The following is a 27869-nucleotide window of genomic DNA, read 5'->3' on the forward strand; positions in this document are numbered from 1 at the left end:
AGGCAGCTATAGTCGCACTCAAATTATCTACATATGTTTTACGAGTAAATTCAAAAATATTTTAGCTTTAACCGTAAGGGTGATTAGGAAGTAGTGGTTTATTTGTAACTGGAAAGGCCCATGGAGAAAATTAGGTATTGGGCCCTTTACGTAAATAGTGTTTGCATATAACATGGTCTAAATTCTATAATTGGAAGTTTGAGTCGAAATCAAGCCGTTGTTTCTTAAATCAAACAAATCATGAGGACCCTTGTGCAATTATGAAGAAAGTCTAGTCTGTACAATTAAAATGCTTGGGGCCAAATCTACGGGGATCAGTCTGAACCATTTATGAGTTCGGGCTAAATCTCGAACCTCTCCAATGGTAGGTTTCTTCGATATTTTCATAACAGGTCTTCCGAGTTTCAGATTGTTTCACTTCCGCTCCAAACTCTTAAAATGTACAAAATGGTCCATTTCTAAGATACAATCCATCTCGTATATGAACTTTTACTATAAGGTTTTATTCTTAGCTAACTTTATCTATTCATTCGGGCATACGAGGCCATAAACTAGAACAAGAAGAAAACACAATGAAAAAAGCAAGGGGGTATTTCTTCTTGTTGAACAAGAAGGTGTAAAATTTATGGAAAGCTATCACATCATACCTTGAAGAAGTCATTACGGGCCGAGACAAAGTTTCCATGAACTGCGTACACAAAAAGATTCCAATCAGCCATCAAACGAAGACAAAACTTAATCGAGCTGATAAACAGAGTCGCCACTATGGCACTCTTCAACACAATCACATGAAAATAATCAAAGATATCTATATAAGATATAGTTACTCGTATAATCAATGGTATGGTTATGCAGATTCGAATCACAAGCAGCCATGATGGGACGCTGACTCATGATCCATCCTGAAGAGAGATTGGTAAACTGTATTTACCATGCACATGTGAGATTCCCTCTTTTAGAACAATTGTGATGGAATATGTTATTATTAGTGGCGCAGAGATGTATATATGTAGTGAATTAATGTACTTTAGACAAGATCACGCGACTCATGGACAATGTCCTAAATTTCTCGCTCTTTTGAAAAAAAAATTATTTAGGGATTTCTTTCTCAGCTTGTCTCGGACAAAACCTCCTTGTCCGCGACTTCTTTCACCAGCATACTAGGATCCTTAGGAAAGATTCTCTACAGAATCACCTATAACTTATGTGCATGGTTCTATGTCAAGCTATTATTTTTTATTCTATTTCCGTGTCCCATCGTCCAATATTCACACTGCTTTCTCTTATAACTTTTTGAGAGTATGTCATCAAAGCCTTTTCATTGGAGAAGAAAGTAAAGTTATAGGAAGATGTTGCACTGAGTTTCTTAAATATATGAGAAGAGAATTTTGAAACAAAATAATAGTTCATGATTAGAAGTAACGGCTTTGGGAAGAAGCTAAAGTTAAGCTCAGTAGCTATTTGAATAAAGTTTGCGGTGGTCTCCTAAAAGGTGGCGAGTTCCAATTGATTCAGCTTCTGATTTAAGTTTTTCCTTAAATGTGATTATATTGTTTGTTATATTGTCACGTTTGGTGGCTAGTTCACCGATTTTCATTTTCTCAGTTTGCTTCGGTCTTATGCGGAGACTGAGTGTGCAGTGTGTGTTCATGCAACATTCTGATTTTTATGATTTGATTTTTCCTTTTAAAGTCTATGTGTTCTTTTATGTGCCCTTGCAACAAATATATTTATCTGATTTTTGTGATTTGAAATATCAACTAAGATTTTTAACCTCGTGTGAACAAAAATAGGATATGTGGCTTAGTACAACATTCTCAAAGATTTTTTTTTGAAGTGTATCGATTTCTTAGTTTTTTGTAACTTATCTGGAAATCTTATTCATCATGTAACTTGTTGAGAGTATGTCAACGAAGCCTTTTTCTTTGAAGTAGAAAGTAAAGTTAATGGAAGATGTTGCATCTAGATTTTAATTACAGCTTTTGAGAAGAGGATTTGCGAGACATATTAGTAGTTTATCAGTAAAGTTATGAGGATGACTCATTTGTTTTAGGGGCTGTTCATTTCACTATCTCACATATCCATTCATATGATCTATTTGTATGATCTATTCAGATGATCCATTCAAATTTTTAAGATTGTTTGTTTGTTCATCCAAATAGTTCATCTAGATGAATCATCTAAATAGATCTTATGTTTGTTTTTTTTTTCATTCCTATCCAAATGAGTTATGTAAAAAAATTACTAAAAAACTATTGTTTTGATTTAATCATATGTTTGATATTAATTTTAACTATATTACCTTTAATTATTTAGTCTAATATATTTAACATTACAATTATTTTAAAATTAGCATTTTGACATCTATTTATTTAGATTTGTATTAAAATTTTACTACAGTAATAACTTCTAATAAAAAAAAGGTAGATAAACATGTAACTTCGATTTTAGCAAAAAATGAGATGTTTTGGTTTTTGCGGAAAAAACAAAAAAAAAACATTTTAGCGGGAAAATACAGTTTTCAGTTTTGGCAAGAAAACAAGATTTTTTTGGGTTTGGCAGAAAAACACATTTTTGTAGTTTTGGTGGAAAACACGTTTTTGCGGTTTTTACGGGAAAACGCCCTTTTGCAGTTTTGGCGGAAAAAACGTGTTTTTGCGGTTTTGGCAGAAAAACGTGTTTTTGTGGTTTTGGCGGAAAAACGCATTTTTCTGATTTTGGCGAGAAAATGCTTTTTGGGGTTTTAGCGGGAAAACGCGTTTTCGGGTTTAGCGGGAAAATGTGTTTCTCTGGTTTTGGCCGGAAAACATATTTTTGTGGTTTAGACGGGAAAATACGTTTTTGCAGTTTGGCGGGTTGCAGTTTTGGCGGGAAAACGTGCTTTTGCGGTTTTGGCTGGAAAACGTTTTTTGTGGTTTTAGCGGAAAAAGCACATTTTTGTGGTTGTGACAGGAAAATGCGTTTTGCGGTTTTGGCGGGAAAACACGTTTTTGCGGTTTTGACATAAAAACTCATTTTTGCGATTTTGGCGGGAAACCACGTTTTTGTGGTTTTGGTGGAAAAGTATGTTCTTGCGATTTTGGCAGAAAATGTGTTTTTTTTTCTTTTGACAGGAAAATGTATTTTAAGTTTTGAGCAAAAATTACATTTTTTTAGTTTTGTTATTTTTCGTGTGTGACAAAATAATATTATATTTAGATTTGTAATTTATAAATTACATCAGGGGAATAATAGATATTATATCATTTTGACAGAACCATCTCTATGTAGATGGTTCAATTTGGATCAGCCAGCTGATTTTCAAAATTAAGCCTAAAATTCCAAAAGTCATCCGATGATCTATCTGAATGAGTTCTATTTTTATTGCCTAAACGAAAAAATTCTTATCTCCATTTAGATGGTTCATCCAAATCGAGAAACGAACAAGCCCCATGTGCAGTTTTATGTGTTTCTAGTTATTTTTATTTTTATCTTTTTGCAATCGGTGACTATTCCAATGATCTCACACTGTAAGTCTATGTAAGCATGAATGCAACGCATATATGTTTACACCCGGTGAGGAATGTAGGTTGTTGGATATGGGCTCTCTCTCTTCTTTAGAGAGAGAGAATTCTATCTCCCTCTTATCCCATCTAAATCTTTCAGAGGGAGGAGATCTTGATAGCTTTTGTTTTTTGGTTGTTGTAAATATTCCGTTTGCGGATCAAACTTCGTTTAGGCGATATTGTGCTTCGCGATGGCGATCTTTTTGTTGTGTTTTCATTCAAATCTGAGCAGTGCCTAAATTTCTTGATCTTCAGTCTCGGGTTTGATATGAATAATAAAGCTTCGAACTGTAATCGGAGCTGTGTAGAGCTCTTTCACATATGCTTGATTACGGCTGTTTGGTGGTGAACTCTAAGATCAGCGGTTTGTCCAGAGATCTTCCAAGGAGTGTGAAGCTTTATTTCAAATCGATTATTAAATCGAAGTAAAGTCTCTCTGATTGGAGGAAATATGGAGCGTTGAAAGCCTATGTCAATTTGGGGTACGATTAGTAGAGTCGGCGTTCTCATGGCGGTCCGGCAAAAATCCATGTCCGGTTGTATAGAACTTCTCCTGTATAAATGCCTCCGGTGGTCGAAGAATCCAGCCAGTCAGTTTGATTTATGGTGATAAGGGATTCAATCAGTGCAAATCGTTTGCCTGAGAGAAAAGTTAGACGGAGAGGCGATATCGGAATCATCCCGGCGGCACAAGCTCGAGACGGCTGAGATTTCTGCTTCAAAGTTGAAGGACACGTGTACCGATACGTGTTTCGAAGAGCTTCTGCAGATGACGCGTGGATGTTGATGCAGTATCAATCGCTTTCTCTTTATTTGGACGTAATTCTTATTATTTCTCTCTAAGTGGACCTTGTTGTACTGATCGTAATGTATTGCCCATTGAGCTATTGCAATGAAATGCACAAGTTGACAAAAAAAAAGGTTGTTGGATATGGGGACACGTTCACCCAAAATCATTTTGATATTCCAAAATTTAGCATAAAAACTAATTATTTAATATATTAAAATATGATTACATTTTGTACGTAGCCATGAGTTTTACTCGATAATTACCATCTCATGTCATTATCTTAATAATAACTATATATTTTAAATTATCATTAATTATCATATTTGCCTTATTTTCAATATGCATATTCAGATATAATAAATAACTCCCGCAAACCATAATTTTCAATATTCATATTCATATTCAGATATAATACATGTTTCTTACTAAACCAAACGTTTGGTTTCAAACATCTTAATTGACTAAACCAAAAAAGAATATATCTACCAAGCTCATATAAAAAAAACTTTCAAAAATAAACTATAGAGTATTTTAAATTTATGGTATTTTTAAGTGTAATATACTATTTCAAACCATACTTTTAAATATGCTGAAGATCAAACCAGAAAATCAACCATGGTACAACAACATATAAATGACACAGTTGTTTCTTCCTCTCGGGTCAATCCTTTTTTTCATTCTTCACTCTATATGCTGAAGATCAAACAATACCAAAACAAACGATATAAATTGATATGCTTTCCTAACATATAGTTTTCAGATGTACTAATGTGTAGATTATAATTAATTTACATAAATTTAGGATATGTGTCTTTTATTATTATCCGTAATCTTGCCTCAAATATATGTTATGTTCAAGCAAATTCTTTTTTAAATCCCTAAATCTTCTCAACCAAGTATTCATAAAGATCATTGCAAATATTCTCCACGCCCATTTTGTAAATACTATTGCTTTCATCCAAATTAATTATTAACTCTGCAATATCAAAAAGTGTGTATTTCGCAAAAGAGCACTATAGTTCCACTAGAAACTAACTAATCCTAATTTTCATCATTAGTTAACTTAACAAAATCTTCCTTAAAAAATATACAATCAATTTCTTTTATACATGAAAAATATTAATTATTGTTTCAAATGATAATATATCTTAACAAAATCTTTCTTAAAGCTAACAATTAATTAATTTTACCTGTAATTAATTGTATAAATATAAATTAATACAAATGATATGATATAAACTCAATATAAAATAATTTTTACCGTTCCATAAATATTAAAACATATCAATTTTTTTCCTTTCCAAAACTAAGTAGTCTATTTATATTATATATAATAACTATTTACTTATAGTATTATTACTAATAATTATATATGCGCTAAAAATACATTCAATACAAAACAACATACAAGTTAAAATGAATACCCGCATAGGTGTGCAGATAAAAAAAAAATCTAGTACTTTTTCTAATTTGGTGACTAAAACTGTCTTGTGCACCCACCGTATCATTTCACAATCAACTCCAGATTTTCTTCATTTTAAGCTCATACCATTAATGCACCCCGTTTAAATATTATTTTGATTCGCCTCTGCTCACATCTTTGATTTAACATATGATTACTATCTGACAAGCAGTTGACAAAAAAAGGCACTATATATCTGACAAGCTTATTAATCGGCTTAGCCACCACGTTGGCATAAGCATCCACGCAAATAAAGGCTTTAAGAAAAAAAGAAGAAGAAGAAAAAGATGATGAAAAAGGCCTGTATAACAATCTAATGATTAACTTTAAACTTTGATTTTTAAAGTTTCATTAAAAACATAATACCTAAAAAAGTTTACCTCACGTTTGAGTTTTAAATGTTAAAGAACGTGAAATATTTTTAGTTGTGGTTCTGCTTAATTGTTGTAGATTGATCCCTCCATCCATTTTATATATATACTTACGCCGGCTAATCCTTCCATCATAACCATTAATAGATTATATATCAAAGACAGCGTGTAAAGAAAGATCCATACTTAAGCGGATATTTTCTTTATAATTTACTAGTTATCGAGCTTTATAGAATTTATAGCTGCCAACTGTAATAGATTCTGAATTGAAACAATCACATAAAGCAATAATTTATTTTGGCGATTAATGATATTGATCAATACTCTATTATATATTTTTGGGACCAATTATGAATCCAATAACATTTACATACATGGAATAAAATTTTTTCAAAAAGTCTATGCTGCAATATTGCACAACGGCAGCCCTGGTTCTTGCTAACACTGATACATTTTACTACAAATTACTATTCGTATCAGTGGCGAATGTAGAATTTTTTTATGGGGGCAAATCTTACATAAACTCAAAAATGTAGTTAAAAATGTTATTTATTGAGAGGAAAATAATTAAAATGTAAGTATATTTAATTAACAAACTTTGAAAATTTTGTGGGGGCACTTGCCACCTTCTTGAGCAACGTAGATTCACCACTGATTCGTATCAAACCTAAAACGCATGTAGATTCACCACATCAGTTGATGCTGAGAGATTTATTCGTCTACTTATGATTGGCCCATTATTATGGCAGCGAGACCACTCTTAAAATTACGCTTACGGAAGATTAGCGGAACAGACTTTAATATTAGTGTATGAAACGAACCATGGATCCCAGACACAGAGGTACGACCACCTAGAGCTTATGACTGAGTGACTTACATACATCCATACTCCTGAGTCATTCCTTTATTAGACGTGATATCAAGGATTGAGATACTTCTTTCTTACAAGATTTTTCTATCTTGAGGACATTCATTTTCTCCTTGATTTGAGACATAGTCATACATGGTCCATGGGCGACTACCCATGAAATCATACAAAGTCTAAAGTTTACTCGATTAAATTCATATATGATTTGCTTGGCTCAGAGGAAACTATACCCATCTACATCGGACTATTTGTTTTTTTCCGGGTTTCTTTTTGAATACCTTTGTTTGCCAAAACATAGATTTTCTGTTTTGGAAGAAAAAAGATGTGACCTATACATAATCACTAATTGGCACTAGATCTTGTGGTACATTTCAAAGGTAAAAAATGATAAAAAGAAAAATTAAAGGAAAGGATGTCTCACCAGTAGACACCCTCAAACTAGCCTCTCATGAAATGGAAGACTGGAGAAAATCTAACCTCAGGGAAAAAAACGAGGAAGATGACGCATCACCAGCTCATGCCATTGTTTCCCGTGGAACCCCAAATCTGACCTGTTAAAATTGACGCTTCATGGTCAATCATGGTTTGATCAGTGGACTAAGGTGAACCAATATTGATCAGATGGGAATTGAACGTTTTGGAATTTGGACTACAAGGTTGCCGTAAAAGTTTCTAGGTTCTTCATGCTGAGATGGAGGAACTATTATGAGCGATATTCTACTTACGATATTTACATATCACTACGGTCCAAATATAAGAATTGCTCAGATTTAGTGGATATGATTATTAATACAATCTGTTGGACGGTTTAGCGGTGAAATGTGGCGATAGCAAACTTTGGAAAAGCCTGGTTTCTAAAAGAAAAGAGAAACATCAATAATTTAAAGAAGATATGTATATATAAATTATTATCCGGAAATTTAAATCGAGAAAACGAAAAAACTGATATTTGTTGAACATAATAAATATTCACACATGGATGACAATGAAATTGATAGATGTACAGTCAAGTCAGTACAGCATATAGAATTTGCCGTTCTATAAAATATATATAATTTGTTCTCCAACATGGATAGTCTGGTAACACGCGAGAATTCATATCTAAATAGTGGATATCCGTAATTCACGTTCCACAATCATTCTCCTCAACTCTCAACGCCCACCACCCCACGTCCACCATCTATATCTGATTTTGATTCAGTTGATTGATATTGTCAATACCGAAATATTTATGAATTTTTTCGTGCCTTAATATATACACGTTGCATAGAAATATCAATATTCAATATTTTTTTGGTATGAAAATGAATACTAATCAATATTCAATATATTGAAGGGGGGCTTTAGTTTTACATTCATAAATAGAGTTACCGGTTTGATAGCTAAAACGCGTAAAATTTGATGTGATAAACGAGTAAAGGGTACCATCATTTGGCGAGGATCAGAGTATTTTGGAGTTGTATATAATTCTACTATATAAGTCTACCAATCAACTTTACTTTTCATTAATTTTGTATGATTTGATGTGCTATTTACGATCTCCATTTTTCCATATTGTTACGTACATATAGGTTGGCCATGTGCCATTGAACAGAGGATTTGTGTGTTCTTGGATTGAGTTTGAAAGTTAATGCGTGAGAAAAGTATCAAATTATGGGCAACTCCATCTATAATATGAGTATGGGGTTCTCAAAAAGTGATTAGTTCCTAATCAAAGCAAAAATGATTGTTGGGATTCTAATAACCAACCACTAAATTCTTAAAATTTATTGGATAGATATTAGAACCTCATCAATCGCTTTTGTTTTAATTAGCAACTAATCACTTCTTGAGAATTTCATGATCGTACCATTGATAAGGGTGTTCTAATCTATCAGCCATGTGAAATCACTTGAAGTCAAAACGGTAGAATCGACGGAATGATGAGTGGATTAGCTTCAATTTCGTGAGTCATGAGATATGTTACGAATCTACGACCAAGACGGCCCAAAAGCTATATAAAGTAACGTGTAATAAATAAGTATATAATAAGATAATTTATAATCAACAAACATAATCTCCTTATAATGATATGTTTGTCCCATTAAATTAACGGGAAGACTAATACGTGGCTTCTACTCTTCCAAGGATCAAACTAAAAACATTCCCCCTCCCTAATTACTTAAATTAGTCATATCGGAGAAGTTTGTAAAAGCTTAATTTAGACTTTACTATGAAACGATAAACTTTGAGAAAATGTCACTGTAACACTAATTTGTATACGATATGTAATCATTCGTACACATGATTATATGAAATGGTGTACTGAAACATGAATGTTTACCATTGTCGTAGCTGAACAAACAAAGCCACGTGAAACATGTCGAAAACAAGTTTCTAGAACAGAACGTTATAATAAAATGAAAGAAAAATCAAGTATGATTCTTGCTTTCATTATATTTTAAGAAAAGTATCACTGTAATTAATATATATATATATATATAATCGTACATATGATATATATGAATTGGTGTACTGAAATATGTGAATATTTAGGCCATCAGCATTATTTCTCAAATAAATAAAAAATAACTATAACAATATGAGAGAAATATAAAATCGTCTCTAATTTGAGAAATCGAGAATTGATGCACATGTCATTTAATAAGCAGTAGATGAATTTTAAAAATTTTGTCATTTTTACAACGACTACCATTTTTAATTATTAAAATAATGATTTGAGAGATCCATTTAAGTTTTATCTAATGTTGATGTTCTTACAATGGTCGTAGCCGAACAAACAAATAGTGTAAAACATGTTTAAAACAAGGTTTTAGCACAGGAAATTATTAATACAATGGGAAAACGAGTTTCTTCCCCAAGGGTAGAAATGCCAGTTTCAGCAACTGCAGAGAAGGGATTAAACAACCGGCTTTTGTCCTTGGTCCAAAGAGACTATAGACTTAGGTCAAGAACATCAACATTAGATACCTTAGAAAAAGAAGGAAATTTGGAAGAATACCTTAGAAAAAGAATTTATTTTGAAAACTACACTATTTTAAAATTCCTTTGAAAACTACACTTTTTAAAGTCTAATGACTAATCTATCCTTATTAGATATTTATAATTCTATTATGAATTGGATTTGACAATTAATATTTAATTAAAAGCTATTTGACAAATATTCATAATCAATAAGGATAACAAAGTTTTTTTTTTTTTGCCAATTTTACTTTTTTTTTAATCTTTGAACTTTTTTTAAATTTGGATTTTCGATTTTTATTGTATTTAGTTTATCAAAAAACTGTATTGCTTTAATAAATGTATTACTTACTTGTTTTTTACATTGTAACTAACTTTTTTCATTTCTTAAAGACGATGGCTTGTTACAACTTACAATCTATTCCAAATTATGTATGATGAGATTTTGCAATCTTCTGGAATTTACCAAAAAAGCTTGATACGTTGTGCATGTTTTCTCTATGTTGAAATTAACTATGCTATTGGGAATTGTCTCTTATTGTTTTGTTCTAGTTCTATCATCATTCAATATATAGAAATTTGGTTGCAAATTTAGTGAAATAAATTTTGTAATATGTAAAATATTTCGTATTAGAGAAAGTGATAATTTTTATGTAAAATTATGGTTACATAAGATTTATAAAATTTCTGTTCAAAGATAACTTTAAAATATCTACAATGATTTATCCAATTATAAGTTTAAATACAAATATTAATATAACTTTATTAACATATTTTTGAATTACTATACAATGTAATATTTAATTTAGATTTGGTCAAAAATGTCTTATCACATATACTAAAGTGTATTACCAAAAAAAGCAGTGTATTTTTCAAATTTAAATGAATAAATTGCGTATTTTTCAAATCATCACAAACAATAATCCATTTTTATATTCTAATTTCTTAAACATTGTTAAGGGACATTGGAGAAGTGGGATGTCTCATATAGGGGTGGACACTTTACCCGATATCCGAAGTGGCACCCGAACTCGATCCGAAAAATCCGAACCGAAATCCGAATCGAAATAGCAAAATACCTGAACGGGTATTGAATAAGGAGAGATTGGATACCCGAACCCGAATGGATAATACCCGAACCCGAATGGATATCCGAAGATAATCGAACATATGTATAATTAACCTTATATTTTTAGTTTACATCTCTCATTTATATAAAATATTTATATTGATACTATACATACTATAAGTTCATATGATATACATACAATTACGGAAAAAAATGATTTGTTACTCACTTAAAATGCATGTCAAGTTTTTTATTTCAAAAATTAACAAAAAGTTACATCCAAAATTAAAAAAAAAAAAATTAAATTAATGTCCTTTTAGTTTTAAAATGTTATGTCCAAATTTATTAACCATTCAATCTATTAAAAATAAAAAATTAGTTAACTGAAAGTTATATTTTTAAATACAAGAAACTTGAGAAATGAAAATTTTAGTTTTTTTTTTCAAAATCTAAATATCCGAACCCGATCCTAAATAACCGAATCCGAACTAAAAATACCCGAACCCGACCCGAAGTACAGAAATACCCGAACGGGTTCTACACCTCTATACCGAAATACCCGAAAATCCGAAATACCCGATCCGAACCCGAACGGGTATCCGAACGCCCACCCCTAGTCTTATATGAGGTGCGAAGCTTCTCACGTTAATGGAAGCGAACAAAAGGTTGACTTTGGGTCGTTTGCTCGCTTCTTAGTTGGTAAATTGTGTTAGAATATCCTGCGTTGAAAAATAGGGACGATTTCAATTCATGTAAAAAAAATGTTTTTCATATAATTGTCAGTTCATTTTGAGACTCATGATTACTCCCAAGTTAAATTGGGTGAAATGTTATCTGCCTCGATCATATTTGGACTCATGATTTACTCACAATTTGATTTTAGTTTGTTGATCTGGAGCGATCTGCTATAGTTTTGTTTTGCAATATTACATAGTATCATCTGAGAGAAACGACGAAGCATGTACTCAAACGTATGCTTAAAAGTCAACGACATTACACATTTGCATGACGCAGACAAAATATTAATAAAGGCTTTCATGGTACAATCAATCATGCAATGCATATGAGTCATATGACCTATAAATTATATATTGTCTAGTTAAGTTATTGCTTCCATGTGCAAACTTTTGTTAGTGATCAAAGGCTTAAGACCCTATAACTCCTTTTCTACAGTTTTCATATTGTGAATTTTAATATGATTGCATGATAGCAGGGCCGTGCTAGTCCTTCTAGGAGCCTGAGGCAATTTTCAAAACATGATTTTATATATATTTTTAATAATAATAATATAATATCAGTGATAAATTATCAAAGATAAAAAGTAATAGTGAAATAACATTTAAAACTTCTAAGTTTTTGCTCATTTTTTAGTTTTCTTATAAATTATATTAATATTTATTATGAAAGCATTTTTAATTTTCTTGGATTCAAAAGATTATAGTATATATATAATAAGAAAAAAAAATCAAAATCTAGCATGTTAATCATCAAAATTCATGCCACTAAATATGACAAACAAATAATTATAAAATGAAGTAAATAACATTTTGTGAAATAAATTTGAAAAATGAAAATAATTTGGATCTTTATAGTTTAAATAAGATAAGTAAATAAATATTTTATTTTTATAATATCGACAAAAATCTAAACAATAGTTTGGTTTTGAGCTAAGTAGAAAAAACACAAATATAAATATTTTTCAACCATTAGGCAAAGAATTGTTTATGAACATTTGGGACCCCAATTTTTATAAATTATGTGGCTGCCTAAGGCTAATGCCTCTTTATATTAGAGAAGTCGTTGCATGTGGGAAGGTTGGATCTTAATTTAGTCTATATATTAGAGAAGTCGTTGGTAATACATCTAATCAATGTTTAGTTTTAATTTTAATTCCTAAACATAGTCTTATAGCAATCAAACAATGTATTCGAATTTAAGATCAGGTTGAAATTCATCCTCTATACCGGTTAACTTTACAACTTTACAAATATTTGTTACCAAAAAGAAACTTTACATATAGTTTTTTGCTTCAATTTAAATAAGATCGAAATATAAGGTGTGACTGGTGATCAATGGAATAAAAAGGAACACTATGTACCTTAATATTCTTTAAAAAATTATCATTTATGAGAAATAGATTTTCATTTTCATTCATTTGTTCGTAGATAGTAGATAATTATAGAACAAATTAATTCCTAATTAATTTTGATAAAGAACCATTATTCTTCATCATTCCTAAAATTTTATTCCTACTCATTACTTTCTTATATGTTTCTATTGTTTCTATGATGATTACCGGTCACACCTTTACACCTTTATAGTTATATGAGGTCGTAGGTCAAATTGAATTGATATTAATGTCGTGTTTCAGTAATTTCACGAAGGTTGAGCAGAATAATTATTTATTTATCTTCTAAATAATTGAACGGCCAGTTGGAAGCAGGTATTTGCGACTATAAAGATTGTATTTACATACAATACAGTATACACCCCAAAAAAAAAAGAGATTGTATTCACACGTTATCTTAGTTCACATTCTATATCCGTGCGAAGCAGAAATAAGTGGCTGCATTTGACACGAAATTAAACAAAGATATACTTTTAAAAATGACTCATTCGGCTACAGTAATGAATATATAAAAATAAACCCTTGTTTTTAGCAGGAGAATAAAAAAATTAAACTAGCAAAAAGTATTTTTTTTACCAAATATGTCCATATAAATATGAGAAAGGTTTTGTAAATGTTACACAATTGTTAGCTAGCTGGGGTTGCCTTTGGCAAAATTAATATTACTAGCTACTATTAAGAACGTAAACATATAAAGAGGGGAGAGCCACTGAGAGAAAAATAGCAAGAGCAAGAGCGAGAGAGAGAGAAAAGATACGAGATGGGGAATGTAGAGGAGTACAAGCCGGTGATAGCCATGTTGGGGCTGCAACTGTGTTATGCAGGAGTGACTCTTACCTCAGAAGCAACTTTGGTTAATGGTCTAAGCCCACGGGTTTTTATCTTATATAGGCAAGCCTTTGCAACCATTTTCATCTTCCCATTTATCCTCTTCTCAAGGTAATTAAAGTCATATATCCCCTCTCTCTGAATATATGTATATGAATTAATTTGCTAATTCCTATATATCTGTGTGTTATTGTAGGGGAAGATCGAAGATATCTAATTTGGATCGAAGAAGCTTTTCTTTAATATTCATGGCCTCGCTTATAGGGTAAGTGTATACGTACAGATAAGAGATTTGTTTGTGCTTTATTTTTTTAAACCTCTAAGTTGATGAATCTTGGACTATTTTTCCTTGTTGTTGTTGCAGCATTACCCTGTATCAAAATCTGTATTTTGAAGGTATTTACTTAGCTTCATCGTCAATGGGAAGTGCCATGTGTAACATGATCCCTGCATTCACCTTCGTAGTCTCATTTCTCGCCGGGTATATATACATAATATTACATTTATGCATCTCTCTTTATATGCAAAAATTGGCAAAATTTAGGTGTAACTAAATACTGCTGATTTTTAGATATGAAAAGGTGAATTTCCGGAATATCAGAGGCTTAGCGAAGATATTAGGGACGGTCATATGTGTAGTAGGAGCCGTTTCCATGGCTCTGATTCGTGGACCAAAGATTCTCAACTCGGAATTTTCTTTACCGATAGCGAAATCGTTACTAGGAGATATCAAGGACCAGAACTTATGGCTGCTTGGTTGTTTATTGGTGTTCGTTAGCACTCTTTGCTGGTCTTTTTCGCTCATTGTTCAGGTAAACTTCATTAAACATGAACGATAATTACTTTTTTTTTGTAACGTTTTCTTGCTTTACAAGAAAGTTAAACATTGTTTACAACAATACCCTAGGTTCCAATCTCTGCCTATTACCCAGACCACCTCTCTTTATCAGCGTGGCTGTGTTTATTCAGCACGATACAATGTGCAATCATCACTTTCTTTCTCGAGAAAGACCCAAACGCTTGGATTCTCCATTCTTACTCCGAGTTAGCGACGTGTCTCTACGCTGTATGCAATAAATGACAGTTGAATTTTTTGTTTTTTCAAAGCAGACATAAAACCCTAATTTTTAAAATATGATTGTTAGGGAGTTGTGACGTCAGCGCTTTCTACTACGGTCCAAGCTTGGGTAATATCTCAAAGAGGCCCTTTGTTCTCAGCAATGTTTAGCCCTCTCGCTACAGTCATTGTCACAATCTTGGCTTCTATGTTCCTTAAAGAAGAGATGTACACCGGAGGGTAAAATTTAAACTTTCCTTAATATAATATTGCTGCAATTCATAAACATTATATTTATTATATCTGTTTGATTCCTTTTTCTTAGTTTAATCGGAGGATTATTTGTGATCATGGGACTTTACATGGTGCTCTGGGGTAAAGCAAAAGATGTTGATGTCATGATAATTCAAGAACAGATAGACAATACTAAGAACTCAGAAGTGAAGATTCAAATCGAGGATTCTTCAGACACTGAAAAGTGTAACAAAGATCTGAAGAAACCCCTTCTATCCTAACACAAATCAACAGCAGAAATCCAAACACGACAACAGTTAACGAATTCAAGATCTCTTGCTTCTTCTGTTTCTTAAATTTTGAAATATATTTGTTGTAATAAACGTAAATGTAGTTATGAATAAATAATCTAATTCTAGCTTCAATAATAACAAACTTTAGTGTGGTCCATCTCGTCCTAACGATAAGCATTGGACTAACTCGTGAGCACTATCCCAAGACCACTTGTAGAAGAGCTGTCATGTTAAGAAGATCAGATCTCTTGTACTAAGATCTAAGTTTAATTTAGCCTTGGAAAAAATATAATGAGTAAAATGGTGCCAGCTGATAGAAACGTTAGAATATGCCATAATAATAATGGTGCCAACTTAGAACATCCTGCGTTGAAAAATAGGGACGCAGTTTATCAGTCTCGATCCTTTGTGTTATTTAATTTGATCTTGTTTGTTGAGTTGCTATAGTTTTTTGCATATATAATAGACTCTCCATTTAAATTATTTATTGCTATTTAGTTAAAAGTGTTATAAAATAAATTAGTAGGTCTTGTAACTTTTATTCTTTATCTACTTGCCTATAATTATATTAATTAAAATAATAATATTATATAATTTGATAGTTAATAAAAATTAGATTGTGTGACAAAAAAAAATTAGATTAAATATTTTACTGTTTTGGTTTATGGGATTTTTTAAACATCTAATTTGAAACATAGGGAATAGTTTTTATCATTGAGAAACATCTAAACTTGTCATCAAATATATGTTTGAAATTTGATGATATTGCATATTGTTAAGAAGCAGACTAAATATAGAGAAGTCGTTGGTAATACACGTAATCATTATATAAGTTTTGAATTTGTATTTCCTAAACATAATCTTATTGCAATTAAACAATGTATTTGACTTTAAGATCAGGTAGAAATTCAAAATCCTCTACACCAAATTAGATTAGTAACTTTACACATTTTTGTTTCAAGTTAATTAGGAGAAACACAAATTCAGAGCTATATAAGGTAATAGGTAAAACTGAATTCATATTAATGTCGTTCTTCAGTTAATTCACCAAATTTAACAAGTCGAGGTTGGGAAGAATAATACTTCATTTGATCTTCTAAATAATCGAACGGACGGCCATATATCTGCGACGATAACAATTGTATTTAAATGTAATCTTAGTTCATATTTAGATTCGTAGAAGCAGATATTATTCTTAGACAGTACTAAATAAGTGCCTGCATTTTGCACGACTTTAACAGTTGATCAAACAAAAATATAATTCACAAAAAGATAGTGATAACTCATGGACTCCTTCGTCGACGATAATGGATATATAAAATATGTCATCGTTTCTAACAAGAGGATAAAGAATGAAACTGGCAAAAAACATATTAGTTTCTAAAATATACTACTGTTCACAACATAAACATATAACGAAGAGAGAGAGAGATGGGGAATGTAGAGGAGTACAAGCCGGTAATGGCGATGATATTGTTGCAACTGTGTTACGCAGGAGTGACTCTTTCTGCAAGAGTTACTTTGGTTAAGGGAACAAGCCCTCGGGTTTTTATCCTATACAGGCAAGTCTTTGCAACCATTTTCATCTTCCCATTTCTCTACTTCTCAAGGTAATTAAGTCATATCCCTCTCTCTCTCTACATGTATGGATATTAATTTGTATCTAGCTCTTGCTAATTCGTGTGTGTGTGTGTGTGTGTGTGTGTGTGTGTGTGTGTGAGAGAAGATCAAAGATATCTTATTTGGATCTAAAGAGCTTTTCTTTAATATTCATGGCCTCGCTTCTAGGGTAAGAGTGTATATGTATATTAGTATATATAAAAGATTTGTCTGTGCTTTTGTAGTAAGACCTCTAAGTTGATGAATCTAAGACTATTTTTCCTTTTTTTTGTTGTCAGCATTACAATGAATCAAAATCTGTATTGTGAAGGTATTTACTTAGCTTCATCGTCGACGGGAAGTGCCATGTGTAACATCATTCCTGCACTAGCATTCTTAATCTCATATCTCGCCGGGTACATACATAAATAACATTTGTACACCTCTCTTTATATGAAAAACTGGGAAAACAAGATTCATGTGTAACAAATTATTGCTGATCTTTAGATACGAGACAGTCAATATCCGGAATGTTAGAGGCTTAGCAAAGATATCAGGGACGGTTCTATGTGTAGTAGGAGCAATCTCCATGACTTTGCTTCGTGGACCAAAGATTCTTAACTCGGAATCTACTTTACCGTTAGAAAATTCGTTACTAGGAGATCTTACGGACCAGAACATGTGGCTCATTGGTTGTTTGTGTGTGTTCGCTAGCACTGTTTGCTATTCTTTATGGCTAACATTTCAGGTAAACTTTATTGAACAGCAAAGACTGTTAGTCGTTTGGTAACGTTTCTTGCTTTACAAAGAAAGTAATTTTGCTACAACATACCCTAGGTCCCAGTCTCTGCTTATTACCCAGACCACCTCTCTTTATCAGCGTGGATGTGTTTATTCGGCACGATACAATGTGCAGTCGTCACTTTCTTCTTTGATAAAGACCCAAACGCTTGGATTATCCATTCTTACTCAGAGTTAGCGACTTGTCTCTACGCTGTATGCACATATAAGATTTATATTTTCTGTTCTCTTTTTAGCAATTGAATAATCAAAATATGAACATAAAGCCTAATATTGAAATATGATTGTTAGGGAGTTGTATCGTCAGCGCTTGCTTTTACGGTCCAAGCTTGGGTTATATCTAAGAGAGGCCCTTTGTTCTCTGCAATGTTTAACCCTCTCTGTACAGTCATTGTCACAATCTTGGCTTCTCTGATCCTTAAAGAAGAGATGTTCACCGGAAGGTAAAGTAATATTTCCTTAATATAAGATTAATACTTACAATCCATAATTAATTAAACATCATTTTTCTATCTTTTCCTCAGCTTAATCGGAGGAATATGTGTGATCATGGGACTTTACATAGTGCTCTGGGGTAAAGCCGAAGATGTCATGATAAATCAAGAACAGAGAGACATTACGAATAACTCAGAAGTGAAAATTCAGGTCGAAGATTCTCCAAACACAGTAAACTGTAACGGAGATCTGAAGAATCCACTTCTGTCCTAATAGAAACCAACAGAATAAATCCAAATACAGCAACAATTAAACTAATTCAAGATTTATTTCTTCTTCAATTTCTCAAACTCTGATATATGTTTGCTCTAATAAATGTAAACGGATGTATGAATACATAGTCCAAGACTCCAAGTCTAGCTTTAATAATAACAAACTATCACCGTAGTTTATCAAAGAATTTATATCGTTTTGATCAAATACTTATATATTCATCAATTTTTATTTCTAAGAGCATATATCCATTGTCCAAGTATAACACGTTTGATTGAACCCAAAAAAAACACAAAGATTTGTGTTGAAGAAATTTGCGTCTCGTTCCTGAGATATATATAGAGATAATATGTGATTGTATCCCTTTTAGACCACTATATTAAACTCCTACCTCAACCGAAGAAGAGAATTATATATTTCCATTTTGGCCCTACAAACTTACGAGTCTACTTCCCCTGTAACCCTATCAACCCACTCACAGACGGTTGTATCAGTGTGTCAGTTAATGTATCAGTGTATCAGTCTACTAGATTCTAGCTATCTCTCTTCCCTCTTATAGTAAGCTCTAGCTCTTTTTCTCTCTCCCTCTTTAATATTGTATCTCATAGGAACAAAAAAGAGAATATTGTTGTTAATCATATTTCTCTTTACTGACTTTGATTTCTAAATTAGAAGAGAACGTCATCATGGTCTGTTTGATTTTTTTCTTGTTCCTCCGACGGACGAACCCGTCCCAAAATAAGTCGTAAGTAGCGAATACATGTTTTGTTATATGATACATTGTTTGTTAGCTTATATGTATTTTGATAACAATTATGTTAACCAAGTTTTTACTTAGTTATCTGATACCATTCTATGATTAGTTTTATCAATTTTTCATTTTCTACTCTTTGAAAAACATATTTCGTAAGTTATTATTACAATAAAACATTGTTACTTAATAAAATAAATAATTGAGAATATACAAATAAACTTTTCATTAACTGATATATGGTTTGTTAATTAATAAATGATATGATAAATTATTTGTCAGTTTATACATTGTATTTATACATGATTTGTTAACTGATAAAAGAGTGGATACATGATTTGTAAGTTAATATTTTTTTTTTATAAATGAATTACTAACTGATAAATGATTTTTTAATTGATTTATGCAGTGTTAGCTAATGAGTTCCAGATGAGTGAATCATTGTCTCAGATGAGTTCCTGGAACACAACAAAGGCTTTCAAATTCTCCATCCTGGTGGTTATGGTTAGGAAATTGCTGATCGAGATATATTTCTGGTTAGCTGCTACCAAAGTGTTATTAAATGATACAAGTTTGTTAACTGCAACAAAATATTACAAAATGTTATTAAATAAGTGATGTTAACCGATACATTGTTTGTTAACCGATACATAGTTTGTTAACTGATATATGGTTTGGTTTGTTAATTGATACATGATTTGTTAACGAATATATGGTTTGTTAGTTGCTACAAACTTGGCTACAAAGTAGTGGTCACTCATTTGGTATAAAGCAATGTATCATATAACAAACTACGTAATAGCTAACAAATTATGTATCGAATATTTTATTTGTTAACAATCATGTACTGGTTAACAATTCATGTATCAGCTAATGACAACTATTTTGTAATCTTGAAAACCATTTATCAATTAGCCACAACCTCTTTGTAACAACTAACATATTTTTTCTTCCATAGAATTACTATTTTAAATCTACGATCTTCGCTTTACTTTTTATGGTTTTTTACAAAAATAATGAATCTTTTGGAATCTTCGTAAAAAATCATCAATGTTTTTTTGATCTTTATATAAAACATTGTAAAATTAGTCTGACTTTTTTTTCTATAAGCTTGAATGATAAATGAAAGAGATGAGGAAGAAAACTAGATTTCTATTAATATGATAAAAAACCATAAAATTAACTCACAAATAAAAGAAAAAATGTAGAGAAAAAGACTATACAAACCTATCCTAATTACATCTCTATAGCTCTGACACTATTCTGTTTCACCTGTCGCGCGTCAGAAACTTTTGTCAGAAGACAAAGACTGCAAGTCGCAGAGTTTTGTGTCAGATGGGAAAGAAAGTCGCAAGTAGCATCGAGAGCATTTTCGTCTATTTCAAACTAAAAAGATACAACTTGGACCTTTTATGTCACTCAATAGATAGAAACCATTTTAGGGCCTCATTTTAGGATATCTAACTAATTGTCCCATATATATATATATTTTTTTTTGATGGAAAAAATATATATATACTTAAAAGGGCTTATTTGCTAAATAACCAAAAAAATAAGGAAAATTAGATTTTTAGAAAGAGAGTAAAGAGAGATAGGAAGAGAAAGTAGGAGAGAGGAGGTGTTTTTAGTTAGTTAATGAATTTTGTTTTTTATTGTGTATAGTAAATGTAATTTCCCTACTTAAAATGCTAAATTTTAACAGACTTTAGAACAAAAAATCAAAAACTACTTCTTTTTTTTTTTTTTTTTTTTTGTCGTCTACCCATCTAAAACTAGATCAAGTGGAGAACAGACGTGCCGATTCTCCGAAGAGCATCTCCATCTGTCCGGGTCTGATCTATATGGGAAAAAGCATAGCCTCTCGTTCTTGCTTCTTTTGCTAGCGCGTCTGCTCGGCCATTTCTACTCCGAGGAATATGAGACAGACTACTTCTTACCCCCGCATACAAGGCTTTTCTTTGCTACTCCTTTCAGACACAGAGAGTGAAATGATGAATAGTATGGTTTATTGTACTCCTTAGTGTCGGCAGATAAGATAACGTGACATGAGTACTTCACAGCTGGACCATCAGTAAGATTACGACTGAAAAAATTAAATTCCCACATCGAATCCAACGGTTACCGTACAGCTCAGGTCTTCTTTCACCTTTATACACAAGTCTCGTGGACCCAGCACACCACTAAAAGCCCACTTTGGGTCCGATTGGTAATGGCTGTAGCTTTAAATATTTTGCTGTAGAAAAAAATCTGTAGACTTTTTGCTGTGGCTTTAGATTTTATTGCTGTAGAATTTTATTGAAGCACTAAAAAATTGCTTTGGATATTTGGCTCTGCAGAGCACTTGTACAGCTGTAGGATATTTTAAGAGCTGTAGTTTCAAAAAAGAATTTAAAGCTTGATTGCTCTGAATTTGGTGCTGTGGAAATAAATAGAGCTGTGGACAGCACCTACAGCAACTACCAATCACCCCCTTTATCTGCTGTCACAGCCTCCCAGCTGTCCGATACTCCAATTTTGTTTTATTTTATTTATTTTCCCCCACAATATCAACGATTTTATATATACCGTAAATCCCGTAATCAACACTTTTTTGGCAGGAAATGATTTGTTAAGAAGTAAGATCAAATATAATTAAGAAAATAGATTTATTCGCTGTCCTTTTTTTCTTTGCTTGTCTTAAGAGCAAAGAATATTTAGATTTTCCTCTATTATCCTAGTCATAAACATCTCTTCCCCAAAATAAACAGCAATAACAGAGTGTAAAAATAAATAAATTCGTTTAAAACAAAGTTTCACCGTTATTGTACAAGCTTGGCTTTAGTATTGTACCCGTAATAAGAAAGATACCATCTAACGAACTTTTTCAACCCGGTTTCCAAATCGGTTGTCGGTTTATACCCGAACTCTCTCCGGGCGGAACTAATATTAGCGTGCGTGAACGGAACGTCGCCGTTTCCAGGCATCTCCACGAAGTTCCTCTTCGCCTTCACCTTGAGATGCTTCTCCAATATATCCACCAAGATGGGAACCGTAACCGGTGACGTGTTCCCTAAATTGAAGATCCGGTACGGTGCGGCTCCACGTTTCTTCCCACCCGACCCGGTACTTTTACCCGACGAGTCAAGAGATCCTAAACATCCTTTGACAATATCGTCGATGAAAGTAAAATCCCGGGCCAAATCGACCCGGTTTTTGCCCCGGTATATCGTGATCGGTTTACCTTGGAGAATATTCCGCGTGAATGAGAAGTAAGCCATGTCCGGTCTACCCCACGGACCGTAAACCGTGAAGAACCGTAAACCGGTAATGGCAAGACCGTAAATATGATTATAAGTGTGGGTGATTTCCTCACCGGCTTTCTTGGTCGCCGCGTAGAGACTCGCCGGTTGATCTGTCCTGTCCGATTCCGAGAAAGGCACCTTCTCGTTAAGACCGTAAACGGAGCTCGACGAAGCCCATACCACCGCCGGCTGAGGATTCGCCGCCTTGCAAGTCTCGAGGAGGTTGACTAGGCCGGCGATGTTGCTGTGAACATACGACTGAGGATTCTCCAGCGCGTATCGAACCCCGGCCTGAGCCGCGAGGTGCATCACGTGAGTGAAGGCCACCACGTCGAAGAGCTTTGACATGAGCTTACCGTCGTTGAGATCTCCTTCCACGACGAAGATCCCACGGGAGGAGAGGAGAGACATCCTCGCGCGTTTCAACGAAGGGTCGTAGTAGTTGTTGAAGTTGTCGAGGCCCACGACGCCGTCTCCGCGTTTTCTAAGGGCGAGGGACACGTGGCTGCCGACGAAGCCCGTCGCGCCGGTGACGAGGACGGAGATGCCGCCGGAGCGGTGGATCTGAGCGGAGGTTCGGACTTGTTTCTCCCACTGGATGCCGCCCCAGGAGGCGGTGAGGTAGCGGCTGCCGGAGTCGACGAAGCTCTGGAAGCTAAGGTAGGAGGCGGTGAGGGCGATGAGGAAGAGGGCCCAGAGGAACATGGTGCTTGTTGACGCGAAACAGCGGTTTAGCTGTCGGTTTGAACGGTCGATCTTGAACTTACCAGGCGTTGACGGGAACATGAGCTCATCTTCTATGGAAGGCATGATTTAAAACTTCCTAAATATTCTCCAGAAAATTTTATGGAAATGAAAATAAAAATGGTGAATTTAGAAGAGAGAGAGAGAGGACAGATGCAGATTTTTTTTGTTTTTGGTTATTTTTCCAAAAGCATCTGCTAAGGAGAAGAGGAAGACGCGGAGAAGTATATATACAGAAGACGAAGGGGGACAAGGAGACGCGTTAATTCTGAGTTTGACAGATTGGCTTTTGTCTTAACTCCTAATTAATTTGTTTACAGGTAAATAACTAAAAATCCCTAGTAATAGTTTTATTTTTATTAAATTAAATATTTTCTTATCCGGATTAAAATATATAGTTAGTTAATTCAATTTACAACATCTAAATTTTAAATTTACAATTAGTTAACTTAATTTACAGCATCCAAATTTAAGATGTACAATTAGACAATTTAATTTACAGCACCTTCCAACAGTTCATTTTATATAACCATTTGCAAATTTGGCCAATAACTCATCAGTTTCACTCATTCAACAATTAGCACATGTTATCTAATCCCTAATCAACATTGTTAAAGATATTGAAAACAAGAACGTGCGAACAACTTACAACTAATGTTGTCTAAACTTTAAAAAAGATCAAATGCTTAGGTCAACGTGTGTGGTTTGTTTTTGGGTCATCTGATACATCATAGTTCGGTTTGCAAGGCGTGGGATGTGCATAAAAGTATATATTATCTTTAATCCAAATTCGCATATTAGCAACAACAAAAAGCTTTAATCAGTCACTAATAGTTACAATTGAATAAATGTATCAAAATCGTATATGATTAGAAAAAAACTAATACTCATTAAGTTGTAAAATCTTGTGATATGTGAATAGTTGATGCATTGAGAGCAGTGTGCCTTCGAATTCCGGATAGCCAAAGAACAGAATAACAAGTTATTTTGATATATGTAATTACTCAATTAGCAAAGCAATCTAGTACTCTACTAATTAGTGCTCTTTATATGATTTTGTCGACTGGTCATGGCCCGCATTGAGTCAGATTTCAGCAGAAATTTTTTTGCTCTACTAACTTTTAATTACAAAATGTCTAAATAATTTGTGTGAGGAAATAATTGTACTTTTCTCAAACAAGATAAAGTAGAGAGAGGACGTGCGGACCAGACCACAGCATTCACCATTGGCTGTTTTGGGAAAGCAATGAGAGAATGACACAATAAAAAACTGCGTGCCCTTCTCTAACATTACCGCTTCCCCAAGTCACGGTTTCACCATAAAAGAGAATGGTATGGGCCACCTTCTTACCGGAAGAATCGGGAGAGACTACTGTTTCGAGACTGGAACAACCGGTGATATCCGGTGAATTTGGACGGTGCTCTGGTCGTGTTTTTTTTAAATTATTTATTTTGGGTATATTTCTTCTTTACTTCAATGTTCCTTCATTTTTAAAAGCATTAATTTTACTTTCAAAAGATAAGACATTATTTATACAATCTCAAAGACTGATTCATACAGTATATCTTGTAATAGAAAATGTTTATATTCGATATTATATTACGTTGTACGGGTTTTATTAAATTTGGACGGTGTGGGTTATATTTGGTATATTACTTCTTCATTTGATCTTTTGAACATCTTTAAAAATGGATTATTTATTTCAAAGTTCAAACACATAAACCGAATCGAACTATCTCGGAAAATAGGTTCATACTCTTTTTTTTTAAACTAAAAATAGGTTCATACTCTTTTGGTAGGAAAAGAAAAGACACGTTACAAATGCGTGAATTAGTTGATAATTATGGGTTTCGTTATTATGTATTTATGTTTTATTTCTTTACATGAAATGTCGTCTACGGCTAGTTCATTGTTTTAGGTTCATTTGGGAAGATTCTTTGTTTCCAGACTAAGTTTGGATTTGAGCAATACAAGATTTGCGAGATCCCGCTTGAATTAGAAATTATATATTTATTTTATTTAAACAATGGAGTAAGCGTTTTTAATGGACCAAGTTTGTACTTAAATACATAGCACTGGTTAACCATTGTTGGAGTCTTTGTCTTTACGCAGCATTGCTTCATTTATCTTACGTAAATTTGAATCCATGGTAACTAATTATTAAAAAAAAAACTAGGATCCTTTAACACTTATATCATTTGGTTAGGTTTTGCGGAAAAGATGTACCCGGAGACGCCAAAATTACACCATGTTTATTAGAATTTGTGTCGATTATTTTGATACATATAGTGATACAGAAATAAAGTGAATTTTAACTATAGTGTCATATAATATCAAAATGTTGATATATAATTATTCGACTTGATTCATGTAAATTGAACATACTTTATTTATTTGAGGTTGGGCATTATGCAAGAACACGTTAACTTTGTTTAGTAAACGTGTCTAATACAAACACAATTATGCAAATAAAGCTCACATTATATACTATCATTAGGTGCACTTACTCGATTAAATAAAGATTAATTTTGTATTAATAAAAGTTCGAAACTATTACCTAAGTGACGGAACACTAATATTTTTACAAAAACAAGAGTTTAACCATTTGAGTGGAGTTTGGTATGCAGATGACACTAGATTTGGTATGCAGATGAAAAGTAAAGAACTTTAACTGAGCTTTCTAAAAATTATTCGATAAGCATAAGTCTCGTCTAAAAATAGATCTTTGGTGACGACGCCACATGACAGCATGTCGACTAGAAGCAATATAGAAATTTGAAGCTATTCTTTTGTTGCTTTTTGTTTGTTTCAGTTTTGATGTTAGAAAATTAAAGGAAAATAAATTTCAGTGATTTGTTATATTCGGTGTTGATTGTATAAAAACTCTGTTTTATTTAAGGTGTATGTCTATTATATAGTATAACTTTGTGATCATATGGTTTGATTTATTAGAATCTTTCGAAACATTTCTTGGAGAAAGAAGACTGCAATTTACGATTGCACATGCTATGGCCCAAATCTAAGAGACTATAGAACAGTTTAGACTTGTCGGGAAATAGACACACTCAAAGTTTCAAAAAAAGCATAACTTATGACGACAATATATTCATCCAACTTCGTACACACGATATTAATTACGACAAACCAACAACATAAACATACTTTTTGTTTCGCACTTTAAGTAGAAAATAAGTCTTACTTTTTTAATTTAGTTACCAGATCCTGATCCAGCTCTAGATCCAGCAAATGAACCAGCAGATGAACCGGCACCTGAACCACCCGATCGAACCACGAGAACTAGAACTTGATGACGAACTAGAGCTAGAGCTAGATGATGATCCGGAACCTGCACCTGCACCAGAACCAGAGCCTGATCCGCCGCCAAGACCAATCCCCAATCCAACGCCTAGACCGACCCCAATCCCACCTAGGTCAAGCCCCAAGTCTTTTCTTGCCACTCGGCTCTCGGATAACATAAGTAAACTTGAAATCACTAATAAACCAAGAAGAACTAGACCTTGGACCCTGGCCATTTTTGAATTCTTCGTTTGTAAAAAGACCTTTAAAAAAAACTTGCGTGTAAACCTTGCCAATCAGTGTGTTTTGAGTTTGTAGTCACTTAATTAGATAGAAGAGACAATAACATGTTCGGGTATTTATAGAAGCTTTAGGATAGAGTGAGCCATTACGTGTTTATCACCAAATTCAGACTTTTACCACTTTGTCATTTTTAATTCATAGTTTCCTCGGAATTACATTTAAAGAACCATGAATCCCCCTGATTGGTCGATTATTATAGTTTGATTGGTCGATTGTTTTTAATTTTTATTTATTTAAATTAGATTTAAAAATTTAAGGTAAGTCTAAAAACATTTAACATCACTTGCCATATAATCTAAAGAATATTACAAATAACAATTTATGGCAACTAATTCTCGAAATTATAGAAAGATTAATAATGTTATATTTATTATTTATAAAGTATAAAATATAATGTATGAATTTTTATATAAGACAATGATAATAGTTGTATACTCTACTTGATGAATCATTGAATTGTATTCGAATATAATTATATAATAACTATTTTAAATATTCAAAAATCCAAACATGTTTATTAATATGATTTTTAAATTATTTATCGTTGTTTACAAAATAAATTTATCAGAATTTTAAAATTATTTATATAGTGTTATAAATTATTTATAAAATATAAATCCTACTATATATTGATTGAGAAGTCACATAAGTGATTTTTTATTACGTGTTGATCATAAATGAACTCTTCAAATTGTTATAATTTGATTGACCGATGATTTTTAATTTTATTTATTATAATTATATCTAAAAAGAAAAAAAAATAATTCAATTACCATTT

At 32.7% G+C, this 27869-nt stretch overlaps 4 protein-coding genes and 1 long non-coding RNA gene across 5 annotated transcripts; 3 read left to right on the forward strand and 2 right to left on the reverse strand.

Moving 5' to 3' along the window:
* The first annotated feature begins 2748 nt into the window (after positions 1–2748).
* Positions 2749–8485, forward strand: LOC117132950. Its single transcript, XR_004456719.1, has 2 exons — positions 2749–3568; positions 4467–8485. It is a non-coding gene; the product is annotated as an uncharacterized LOC117132950 (long non-coding RNA).
* Positions 8486–13909: 5424 nt separating this feature from the next.
* LOC103861963 (WAT1-related protein At4g30420) lies at positions 13910–17022 on the forward strand. The gene is made up of 7 exons (XM_009139671.2): positions 13910–14133; positions 14219–14287; positions 14387–14503; positions 14594–14834; positions 14930–15088; positions 15168–15319; positions 15405–17022. Exons 1-7 carry the CDS (start codon positions 13955–13957, stop codon positions 15592–15594), a joined length of 1107 nt encoding a protein of 368 aa, XP_009137919.1. The 5' UTR covers positions 13910–13954; the 3' UTR covers positions 15595–17022.
* Positions 17023–17067: 45 nt separating this feature from the next.
* On the forward strand, positions 17068–21028 carry LOC103861961 (WAT1-related protein At4g30420). The gene is made up of 6 exons (XM_033287444.1): positions 17068–17216; positions 17451–17621; positions 17713–17953; positions 18043–18201; positions 18298–18449; positions 18531–21028. The coding sequence occupies exons 1-6, from the start codon at positions 17068–17070 to the stop codon at positions 18712–18714; spliced, it is 1056 nt and encodes a 351-aa protein (XP_033143335.1). The 3' UTR covers positions 18715–21028.
* A 1065-nt stretch (positions 21029–22093) lies between these two features.
* LOC103861964 (UDP-glucuronate 4-epimerase 1) lies at positions 22094–23702 on the reverse strand. The gene has a single exon (XM_009139672.3). It carries the CDS (start codon positions 23554–23556, stop codon positions 22264–22266), a length of 1293 nt encoding a protein of 430 aa, XP_009137920.2. The 5' UTR covers positions 23557–23702; the 3' UTR covers positions 22094–22263.
* A 1464-nt stretch (positions 23703–25166) lies between these two features.
* LOC103861965 (GPI-anchored CFEM domain protein A-like) lies at positions 25167–27474 on the reverse strand. The gene is given in 2 exon segments (XM_033287860.1): positions 25167–26775; positions 26777–27474. Coding segments are annotated over 2 exon segments (324 nt in total). The 5' UTR covers positions 27025–27474; the 3' UTR covers positions 25167–26699.
* Positions 27475–27869: the final 395 nt, after the last annotated feature.

This window comes from Brassica rapa, chromosome A03 (assembly GCF_000309985.2).
Source record: "Brassica rapa cultivar Chiifu-401-42 chromosome A03, CAAS_Brap_v3.01, whole genome shotgun sequence".
NCBI lineage: Eukaryota > Viridiplantae > Streptophyta > Magnoliopsida > Brassicales > Brassicaceae > Brassica > Brassica rapa.